Below are 11,754 nucleotides of genomic sequence, written 5' to 3' on the forward strand. Positions count from 1 at the left end.
AAGAAAAAAGAAAAACAAAAACAAATAAACTCCCCCCAAACAAAACAAAAGCAAAAAAACCACAGTGTTTGATGTAAATTGTTAGGCAGTATTTTGACATTCCTGACAAGACAGAATAAAAAACACTTTAATGAGTACTTATATTACTTTTCCATTTACACTTTAAAATACCTCTATGTTTCTTAAAGAGACAACCCCATCCCTTCTTCCCTGGTTGTGTAATTCCAGTCTCTATGTTCTTCCCTCTCCAACATTTCAACAGCCAGTTGAGCTGATTCACTTCCTCGGGCTTTACGTAAAAAATGGTGACATTCTTTGCTTGGTGAGATTTCTGCCACTTTTTAAAAAGTAGCATTGTCTTGCTAGCAGATCAAACAAGAATTATCACAGGTTACATGTGAATGGGTGAGGCAAAGGAACTGGACTTTTCCTTGTCAGCCAACTGCTCACACAGCTCTCAGCTGGTTTCTGTACAGCCCAAATCTTGAAAGATTTTAGCAAATTTTATTCAAAACTCAAGAGCATCTGACCTTCATGAATCTTGGTTCTGCTACATATTATTCAGAAACCTTCCATAAATGTCCAGTTACCAGGTTTTGACATTCTGAGACTTAGAGCCTTTAGGGGGTACCTCAAATAGGTGGAAGGAGTGCATAAAACTGTTCAGGTGCAGAAAGTAACATTAAATCAGGCTAGTGTTGAAAGATGATGATACTCAGGTTTCCCATCTTGGATATAATTGCTTCATTTCACTCAAGTACTTCTGAAGTATTCAACAGGTCTCCAGATATCAGTAAGGATAACTGGAGCTTTCCTGGTAGCTCAAAAATAGGTTAAAAAAAAAAATCCAAAGTTGTTGAATAACCTCAACACCAACATTCTGCTGCTTTAATGGACTAAGCATCCTGAGACACATGAGGAACATCCTAGTGATGATGATGTTTAGTATGCTTTGTGTTCAACAAAATTTAACCAGGACAGAGCTGCAGAGCATTTTGTGCCCAGATGGAAATATTCAGGCTGTAAATTGCTCTTTGGAAAAACATTTCGGGGTGAAAGACTGGTTTTCAAAGCAGACCTTTAGGACCATATTGAGATTTAGAAATTGAATTGTCTGTTCCATAAAGGAACTGTTTAAAATATAACACTTTTTCTAATTAAGAAACGTGGTGACTTGTACTGCAAAGTAAACTAATGGCTTGCCATAACAAAGGAAAAAAGAGGTATGTTATATTTAAGCTAACTTCAGTCTTATTTTTTTTAATACAAGAAGATGAAGAAATAAAGAAAGTCCAGAGCACAAGAAAATATTCTCACTAGCCAAAAAAGGACTATAAAAATTTGGAATTTTGTTGTTAGGAAAAATAGTAATTTATATAAAATGCAAATTGAGAGTCAATAGTTTTGTTACAGAATATAGGAGCATGAACAAATTTGCATCTTTGACTTCAATCTATTTATGAGAAAATTCTTTCCAGAAGCTAAAGCTGAAGATTTAGTTTTTGAAGTTAATAGGACCTTTGTTGTTCTCAGGAAAACCAAGTATTCATCATAGTACATTTTACCTAGATAAATAATAATTTAATTTGTGATTTTAACTTCTGTTTGATATGATTCACTGAATTTCTATCTTTCTTTTATTTTCATTTTAACAGTTCAAAACCAACTATGAAAAGAGAAAGTTTAAAGTAGCAATTCCACCCAATGACACATCCACAGTGACTTCCATAATAAGCAATGTGTCAGAAGCAATGGAAGCTCTCACCCGAATGAAAGAGGAAATAGTTCCTGTTCCAGGTTCTGTGAATGGAGTGAATGCCCTTGGCTTGGTGGTGTTCTCAATAAGCTTTGGCCTGGTGATTGGGAGCATGAGGGAGCAGGGTCAGGCGTTGAAAGACTTCTTTGATAGCCTTAATGAGGCTATCATGAGATTGGTAGCTCTAATCATGTGGTAAGTGCCTCTTCGATAAATTCCTTTTTCAGCTACTAACAGTATTTTTTCATCACAGTCAGGCACTGAGTAGCAAGAATCTATTTGGCAGAAAGTCCGACAATAAGGTTGCATGTACCTTGGAACTTTTTTCATGGGTGGACCCAAGAGCTGTAACTCTCTGTGACCACAATCTGCCCAAACATACCAACTCTTTCAGTGGGTTTCACTTTTGACATGAGAAAAATCAGGGTCCATGGCAGAAGTTGCTACCCTTATCAGACCTATTCTATGTCTTCACAAAGACAGCACTCACAGCAGTAAGATGTTGAATTTTCCTTATATACTAATCTGAATTCATTAAAGAAGACCGACAAACCTCTCCCATAATCTTATTTCTACACAGCAAGGGCTTGTTATCATAATTTTCCTACATTGTAGTTGTGGGGTCTACATGTACATCCTTGCATTGTAGCTGCACTGCTCACACATACATATAATTTTCCTGTTTTCTTTGTTGTGTTCAGTAGGTAAATAAAATATATACCTTTTCCTTCAAGGTATGAAATCTTCTCAAAAATTAAGATTCATTATTCTCCAGGTAGAAGCTTAATTTTGAAAACAAATTATGTCTTGTTGCCTTCTTTACTACAGGTAAAAACCAAATCAGCTCCAAGAGTCTATCAAGGAGCACACATATATACTGCCATACTAGATAGTAAACCAAAAATAAGTATATTTGCTCCATTAACTAAAATCTTTTCTCCTTCACAAGCATGTTTAAAATGTTAAAGCAGTGGATTCAGATAAGTTTCCACAGGAACTTGATCACATAAAGGGCAGTTGAGATACAATGGATAGATTCTATTCCATGGTATCTTACTGTGAGAAGGCAAGTGGACATTTATAGGAGTAGGGCTGTAAATTACTAAATTACTGCTGCAGCAGAATTATGTTTGAGTTTAATGCTCAGCACCAGCTCTTTCTTCATCTCTAGCTGTGCTTCCTGATAGGCAAAAGCATTCCTCTCACCTGTGCAGCCAACCTTTGACATATGGATTTCTTCATGGCGATGAATATATCATCCAGTGCCCCACTGGATGAAATGTAACATAGCCAGAATTGATGCCTGGAAAATAGACAGACCTTCCCAAAAACATTAGAGTGAATATAAATGCAAATCTTTAGTTGAAACCTTTCAGGTACACCATATGTCAAAAGTCGCACATGGTATTTTAATTCTATAATTTTTATATGGTTAGTCCATTATTATACTTATCATACACTGTCTAATTAAAAGGTTAGCTGGTTAGGTAATTATTCCTGGGGTCCTGCCCCACTGGAAACAGTCTAGAGGTTTCTTTTGTCCCACTTTTGATATATCTGGTCCAGATCCTGGTTGGAAAACAGAACACCCTTGTACTCCTTTTGGAATAAAACTAAACAATATTTAGGAATGCATTTATAAGGTTAGCTTATTGTTCCTAAATGTACGGAAGGTAGGAAAAATGTTAGAAGCTATAGCCAAAGCTACAAAGCTGCGAATATGTGAAAAATATAAAAAGCTCAAAAATCTTAGGCATCAGAAGCAGCTTGAAATCTTCAGAAGTTATCAGACTTCTGTGTGGGTTCCTTCCCCAAGGAAACTTACTTTCCCTGTGGGAAACAGCACTGGAATAGGACTGGGTCTTCGTATAGTACACATATATATCAGTTTAGCCTTCATTCACACAGGCACAATTATAATGGGATTGGCTAAATTAGCTTTTATATTACACTTGAATTCCAAGGAGAATTCATTTCCCTACCTGTCCAAAAGGCATCTTGAAATCCTCACCAGATGTTGAATCCACTGAACCCCACCAAAAACACTCACTGCTGTGGTTCAATCTAGGTTGAATTGTTAAGAGTTGAAGAGTTAAATTTTTTAACTGCTCCTTAATAAGAGCATCCTAACAGTGAAATTCTGCATTTATGCATATAAACACAAACAGGATGGATGGGGAACCAAATCTCTACTTCGTTCTGTAATGCTGTTTTGATTTCCTACTTGCAGGTATGCTCCACTTGGAATTCTCTTCTTGATTGCTGGGAAAATTGTTGAGATGGAAGATATGGGTGTGATTGGTGGTCAGCTTGCCATGTACACTGTAACAGTTATCATTGGCTTGCTAATTCATGCTGTCATTGTCCTACCTCTTCTCTACTTCGTGATCACTCGGAAGAATCCCTGGGTATTTATTGGAGGCTTAATCCAGGCATTAGTTACAGCTTTGGGAACATCTTCCAGGTATAACAAAGTATTTTAAAGCTGCATCTTTTTTTTTTTAGTATTACTGGTTTAAGAAACAATTTTGTTTAATGTTTGATATTCTAAGTAGTTTGTAATGGCTTGATAATGAAGGATGCATGGCAAAATGGAACAGCAAACAGAAAAGTCCTGAGGGGATTCCTATTGGCAGCTGACATTTTGCGCCCAAAATCCTGATAGCCAATTATGGGTACTGAACCTACAACAGAAATGCCACTTTTGCTCTTGCAGGTCAGAGTTATGTCATGTGAATTTTAAAAATTGTTTGCATCTATGACAGAAAGAAACATTACAATAAAGTGTACATTTCGATACCATTTGACCTTTCATAAAACATCAGCAATTTTGTTAGATTTTAAAAACGTGTCCTAAAGACCGGGGGTTTCAGTCAGATATTCTGTGATGCTAAATTCAAGTCCTTGGTGTTTGAGATTGTTTTGAATAAAAACCTAGGCTGATGCAAGATGGCATACTATGCTGCAAGTGGATTTAAAAACCATTTTAAATTCAACTGTAAGATGGCTGTTAGCTAAGATATTTTTCTAATACAGTCTTCTACAGCCCCTCTTTATTTTTGGTCAGTATTTTATCAATATTGATAGAGTTTTCAAAGACTAGGAAGTCTGCTAAGTATTTAGCAATGAAGGTTTCACTGGGATCAAGTAACCTGAATTGCTGTGTCTTGGAAAACCTCTTTACTTTGGTGTGATCAGATGAAGAGATGCAGGCCTGGCTCAGACAGAGTTAGCTTTCTTCATAGCTGCTCATATAGTGCCATGTTTTATATCTTTAGCCAAAACAACAATGATCACATGTTGACATTTTAGCTGTTGCTAAGTATTTGCACAGCATCAAGATCTTCTCTGACCCTCATTCTGCCCCCACAGTGAGTTGAGGGGTTCACAGTGGGTTGGGAGGGCACACAGCCAGACAGATGAACAGACAGATGAAAGTAAGTAAACAGATATTCCATGCACATACATCATGCTCAGCAATGAAAGAGGAAAAAGGATTTCAGGAAGGCTGGCCACATATTACTCCAGGACTTGCTGGCCACTGGTTCATCTGTGGGAGTGGTGCCTAAGTATCACTTGTATTGTTTTATTTTCTTCTGCTCTTCTTTCAAACTTCTCCCGCACTTACTAAATATTTTTATTCTCAACCTCTCCATTTTGTTGTTCTTACTGTTCCTTTCTGTTTTGCCTGTCCCATCAAGGTGTGGAGGCAAATGAGTGGCTGTGCAGTGCTTAGCTGCCTACTGGTGTTAGCCAATAGATGGGAAAATAATGTAACCATCAATCAAAATGCCCTTTGCAGGAGAGCCCACAAACAAGAAGAGAAAACAAGCTTGTTACTGAAGGTTTGAATAGTCCAATTGGTATACCTTCAAGAAAAAAATGCTTAGGGGTGATTCAATCACAGCTCCATGACTTAAAACTGAGAAGCAGGAATTTTAGATAGATTCCTGTGCCTGGCAGAAGAACCTTGTGATGAAACCCTAAATTTAGACACATTCAGATTAGGGATTACATAGAAAATAGCAGTAATTAACAGTTGGAAAAAGATTCCAAGGGCTTTAGGAGAACCTTCACCATTAGAAATGTTTAAATTCAGTATTTGCATAAAAAAAAAAACCTATTCTGGTAGATCACATAAAAACTAAGACAGAACCACCTCATGATTATAGTGTGACATTCTTCTCTTACCCTCTTTGCAGAATTTATATTATATATTATCTTTTTTCTTTCTGTTTCAGTTCTGCAACACTACCTGTTACATTTAAGTGTCTAGAAGAAATAAATGGAGTGGACAAGCGAGTTACAAGATTTGTACTCCCAGTTGGTGCTACCATTAATATGGATGGAACTGCTTTATATGAGGCTTTGGCTGCAATTTTCATTGCACAGGTCAACAACTTTGATCTGAACTTTGGACAGATTATCACAATCAGGTATGGAAACCACTGTTACCTACATTTAATAAAAGCACCTTTGTGATGACCCCTTCCTGGTTTAAGTGGGATTAAACAAAAGCATCTAGAACTAAAAACAAAAACTGCTACAGTATCATATTATCCATAACTTATATCTTCTTCACACAGAAGGACCCCCAGCACAAATTCTCATTTAGATAAACTTTAAGAAAACTCTGATAGACCCATTACTACTTTAATAAAGACAACAAGTACAAAATTTAATTAGTTTCAAATTTTTCTTTCTTAAGAACTCATGCAGCTGTTGGAACCTACAGACTTATAATGAGTACCAGGTAGTTTATAAGGCATGTACAAAGCTGAAGCATGAAGTCATCACAGTGTTATTGCTAGAGGAGGAAGGGTATTCCTGGTTTCAGAAGACCATCAGGGCTAGCTGTGTAAGGAATAGTAATACAATTGTATTGCATCAGCTGATGGAAATGATGAACACAGGTTATGTTTTCAAGAACACAACCCTTCTTGCTTGAAATATAACAGAAAACAACTCACTACTTACAGCATTCAATAATAACTGATCTGCATTAGTTTCATTTTGTTTATCACAATTCAAGGAAAAAGGGTGATGGATATTTGTGCAGAAAAAAGAAATGTCAGCAAGGGGTCAAGTGGGCATTGTGGGACAAAGACACGTATCTATCACATAGGAACGCTGAAAGTTCAGATATAGCACTCCATAAAACCCACCAGTTTATTTCAATATTCATTAACCTAAGGCAAAACTCTGCCTTCACCCTCCAAGGCAATTGTTTCAGTTTCATTAATACTAGAGCTGCTCCCTGGCAAACTACCTGAGAAAACAAATTCCCCCTATATCAGGTGTGAACAAGCATATTTCTATGAAGTCACTGGACTATATGACTCGGGGTTTCTGGCAGCTTTCTGTTTTCTAGTGCCAGAACACCAGCTGCTGGAGGACAGAGACTTCACCTGGCATGAAGTTATACTGAGATGGACAGAGAGCAAAAGTTCATATGTTAGATCTGCCAGGACAGAACTACCTCCACAGCTTTTCTTTTAACATTTTTGAGCTTGTGGAGAGAGTTTTTTCAGTGGGTGGGGACATGTAACTATTATATTTTCTTCTGTCCCTTGGCATCTAGTTGGGAATTTATCACTTACAAAATTATGTTTCAAGGTTTCTGAATAGAGGTTTAGGTTTTGGATCAAGGGCCATAGTCATCTGCAGCTGTAGGGTATTCAGATAAAGGACTAGGCTCATCTTTTTATTTACTACTGAGTAAAAGCCTTCTTGCTTTATATCAAGTTTTAAAGCTTGATAGATGATAAGGACAGCTTTTTACAGATTAATTGCAGAAATCAGTTAATTGTTCTTGCCATCTCTTTGCACAGCATCACTGCTACAGCTGCCAGTATTGGGGCTGCAGGCATTCCTCAAGCTGGACTGGTCACCATGGTCATTGTTCTCACATCAGTAGGTTTGCCTACAGATGATATCACTCTTATCATCGCAGTGGACTGGTTCTTGTAAGTATTTTTATGGAGTTGTTAAAGGTTTAGACCATATTTAGAAGTGAAATAGCCAGGCACATTGTGGCTATACTACACTGTTTTGCTCTGGAAGGCAGTTGGAAACAAGTGTTAAAAGGAATCACTCCTTCTTGCTAGTAAGATATTTTCTTAGAGCAGATGGTGAGAGGTGTTGCTTAATTATGGTTCCTTTTGCATGCAAATTTTACATAGAAGCCTGTATTGTTCAGATACTAAGAAAACTTTCAGATACACTGTATTTAAATAAGCAAAGAATTGCTTTATTCTTTCATTTTTGTAGAATAACAATGAAAACTTTTCACTAAATCAGACTCAAAACTGAATCAGATCCAACCAATTCATTGCAACCTGGCTGACTATCTAATCTAGGAAAGGTTCATCTGTCTGCCCCACGAAAGCAGAAATTAAAAATAATTGTGGAACTGACAGCACAAAGTATTGCCCTTCAGTTTTTCCATTCATCTATCTGTAGAAGATGACAGGCACCTTTAAATATATATACCTAGGTCCAGGAAATAAATGAAAGGAAGTCTTTTTCCAACCTCTATTTCCTCTAACACCTATTATTTAGCCTTTCTGGGGGCTTTTACCCTTCAATCTTCTCAAGTGATCCCTGAAAGAAGTTCTCTGTGTTGTTATCAGAACATAATGCCTTCAAATGTTTATCCAACCGCCTGATGTAAATAGATACTTTCCTACTGACACTGTCAGTCACTCCTTGTCAAGCTGCCTTCTGCAATTGCTGGCCAGAGCCCTCCGAGAGGGATGAGTTTTTGTAGTTTAATTTGAGTCATTCCTGCACAATTCCACCCTAAATTACACATCATATCTTATGGTCAGGAGACAGACAAGGTAAAGGTAAAACAAGGTAAAGACTAACAAGGTAAATTCTTGCTGGCTTACATGTTTAGAGGATATAAACACGAACTCTTGATATCCAAGAGTATCAAAATGCCTGCAAGAAGCCATATGCTCCCTTTGCCACCCTCATCACATGACCATTTCTTGCTGTGAAGTTGCCAAGAGTATTAACACATTTTGTGACTCCACATCCCACTGTATTTGTAAATGTCTGTAGAAGAAATCATGGCATTAAGAGTTCAGATAAGAGAATGTCTATAAAACAGGTGACTCACCTGGTAGCTGTCTGAGGGCTGTTTTAGCACCGAGTCTGCTTGCTTCCCTGAGCAAGGGATAGAGTCACTCACTGCCTTTTTCCCTAGGGATCGCCTTCGTACCACTACCAACGTCTTGGGAGACTCCATTGGAGCAGGAATTGTCGAACATTTATCACGGCATGAGCTGAAGAACAGGGATGCTGAGATGGGCAATTCCGTGATAGAGGAGAACGAGATGAAGAAACCATACCAACTGATCTCGCAAGAAAATGAGAATGAGAAACCAATAGATAGTGAAACCAAGATGTAGGCTAGAGAAAGCGTGAGTTCAACACTACAAGTGTGGGAAAACACACACTTTTTCCGGCGATTTATATCTTGAATTCACCAACTTCATCCGTTCCTTGATTTCTCCCTTTATGCTCGCACTGGAAAGAATTAATGAAAATATATTCCAAACTAGCAGCGATCATGGTATATGTTGGCTTCCCACTTAAAAAAAAATTAACAGGCAACAACACTGGTCCTGCTAGACATATGCTAACTGGGGATAAAAAAAGAGATTGTGTATATGTTACTCAGTCCTGTGAATCTTTTTTTTTTTCTTTCTTTTTTTCTTTATGAACTGGAAAGTAAAAACAGATAACAGAGCCTGAAAATGGTTTTATTTTTTTAAATACCTGTTGAGAAATTCCTAACATCTATAAACACACAATCAACCCTTCTAACTTGATAACTGCATCCAGCGAAGAAAATTAACAGGACTTTTGCTATTTTATCTGATTTTTTTTTTCTCTAGTGTTATATTATTGTTCAAATACTAGCAGGAAAATAAAAAGCAGGAGATTAATTGAGGGGATAAAAAGGGGGAAGATATATAAATAAAGAAAAGAAAATACCCCCAAATCAGCACTTTTACCAGCTGAGATGAAATATTTCTGAGAAAGTTATTTTATCTAGACAGTTTTTTAATTAGATTCAGCTGATCTTTATAAAAATTTAGCCTAGTTGGCTCCCACTGTCTCACAAACATTTACATATGCATGTATGTACTTCCAATCTGGATTTGCTCCCTTAATTTCAACATCACAACCCAGTTAAACAATCTGTGTGTGTGTTTGTAGGAGCAAGGCCCTGGTCTGGGACAGAAAATGTGTCTTGATCTCTGGATGAAAAAATTTGCACGCTCTGGATGCACTAATGAGCAACTTAATAAGCAACTATAAGAAGGCAATGCCAGCCTTCTACAGAAGGTGCAGAGGGTGAGATGTTCAGCTCCTAAATGGGCTGCATTCTGAATCTGAATCCCTGAGACCAGCAGAGGTTTTCTGATTGGAAACCTCCTAAATTCATGATCCACTAATAAATTATAGAGGTCTGAACTGGATTTACATTTTGCCATCTGGAGAAGGCTCCCTGTTTTAATGTGAATTTTTTAATTCCTAGAGAGTTTACCAGTAGCACCTGAAAAAGAAGATAAAAGCCTTTAGAAAATAAAATTAATGGATGTTTTCATATTTCATTAGGAAAAGATATGCAAATTGAAAAATAATAAATACTATAATATATGTTGAAATTTTAATTAGAAAGGATTTTTTAAATGAAATATTGTAGGTAAATTTCAGGGAATAGATAAGGAAAGAACAAAAAAAAGAAAACAATGCACTTGTAATACAGTGGCTCTTTTGCTCAAGATTATTCCCTGAAAAAGTCCTTTTCTAGAAATACAAATTATGTACTTTTTCCTTTTTGCCTTGTATTATTAGAGAGGTTAAACCAGGAAGTTTTATAATGCAGATGCAGTTGGGAGCAAGAAAAATAATAAATGGACAGGCACAATAATTTTCAATGATCTGTTTTATGGAAATATTCAGCTTTCTTTTTATTTGCCCCCTTGCCAAAATAATTCTGATGACAGAAATGAAGGATCCCTTCGCATTGCCCCAGCTGCCATTCAAAAAACATTCAATATGTTGCGTTTGTTACTTAAAGTCCATCAATAAGGTGTACAAGTAACTGTAGTGAAAATGTTAGCATGCTGGTCAAAGACAAACCTTTTCCCAGGCAAGATTGGTTTTTTGGGACTGAAAATTCCTGTCAATCTTCTCCAGTTGAGTAATTCAGAAAATATGAGCAAGAACTCTCAAGTGAATGAAGTGAGCAGGGTTTAATATAGGTTACTGAGCATCAAACCAAGAAAGTTCTAAATGAATCTCTAAATGAATGACTGGAAGAAGATATGGGTTGTTTTTTTCATTTTCAGTTTTGTTTTGGTTTTTTTGCTAACAGAATGCAAATCTAGGATACAGACAGGCATTTTCTGATATATAATTAGAGATATTTTTATATAGATACTGTATTCAGAATGTGTGTATAAACATTAACTGTAGAATTTATGGCATAACATTTTAAATTTTTGTTAAGATTTTGTTTGGAAATACATTGCAAAGACAATGTAAAAGGCTGTCTTTCTATGACATCAGCTGAGAAAAATTAATTGTGTCACAAAGAATGTGATCTTTTTTTATACTAACTTTGTTTCTTATGGAAATCAGGTATTATAGAAAGATTCTCTTCCCCATCCTCAATGGTTCTGCATTGGTATGCACCCAGAGTGGATTGAGAAACATTACTTTGTAGATGTATTTTCAATAAAAATAGTTTTACATTACTCCTCTTATTGTGATTTAGATTTCTTTCAAAGGCTCTGTAATACAAGCTTTGCACAAACCCAGAGATGAGGAACTCATAGTATGGGATTTCAGGAATTACAGGCCATTTTGTACAGCAGGGCTTTGAACAGGGCTTCTTCACTACAAATATTTAGTTTCACAATCAAAAATAAAGACATAAATGGTGGGAGGCAGAAACATTAAGAATTTAAGGAACC

General features: G+C 36.6%; 1 protein-coding gene across 1 annotated transcript in view; it reads left to right on the forward strand.

The window, feature by feature from the left end:
- The window catches only part of SLC1A3 (solute carrier family 1 member 3), a 63,666-nt gene extending 52,131 nt beyond the window's left edge, over positions 1 to 11,535 (forward strand). Inside the window, exons 5-9 of the mRNA XM_005426066.2 lie at positions 1,656 to 1,951; positions 3,987 to 4,220; positions 5,998 to 6,192; positions 7,588 to 7,722; positions 8,970 to 11,535. Of these exons, the coding sequence (XP_005426123.1) occupies positions 1,656 to 1,951; positions 3,987 to 4,220; positions 5,998 to 6,192; positions 7,588 to 7,722; positions 8,970 to 9,174 (1,065 nt within the window). The 3' untranslated portion in view covers positions 9,175 to 11,535. The remainder of the gene's footprint in view (positions 1 to 1,655; positions 1,952 to 3,986; positions 4,221 to 5,997; positions 6,193 to 7,587; positions 7,723 to 8,969) is intronic.
- Positions 11,536 to 11,754: the final 219 nt, after the last annotated feature.

The sequence above is a fragment of the Geospiza fortis genome, unplaced genomic scaffold (assembly GCF_000277835.1).
Source record: "Geospiza fortis unplaced genomic scaffold, GeoFor_1.0 scaffold163, whole genome shotgun sequence".
Classification (NCBI taxonomy): Eukaryota; Metazoa; Chordata; class Aves; order Passeriformes; family Thraupidae; genus Geospiza; species Geospiza fortis.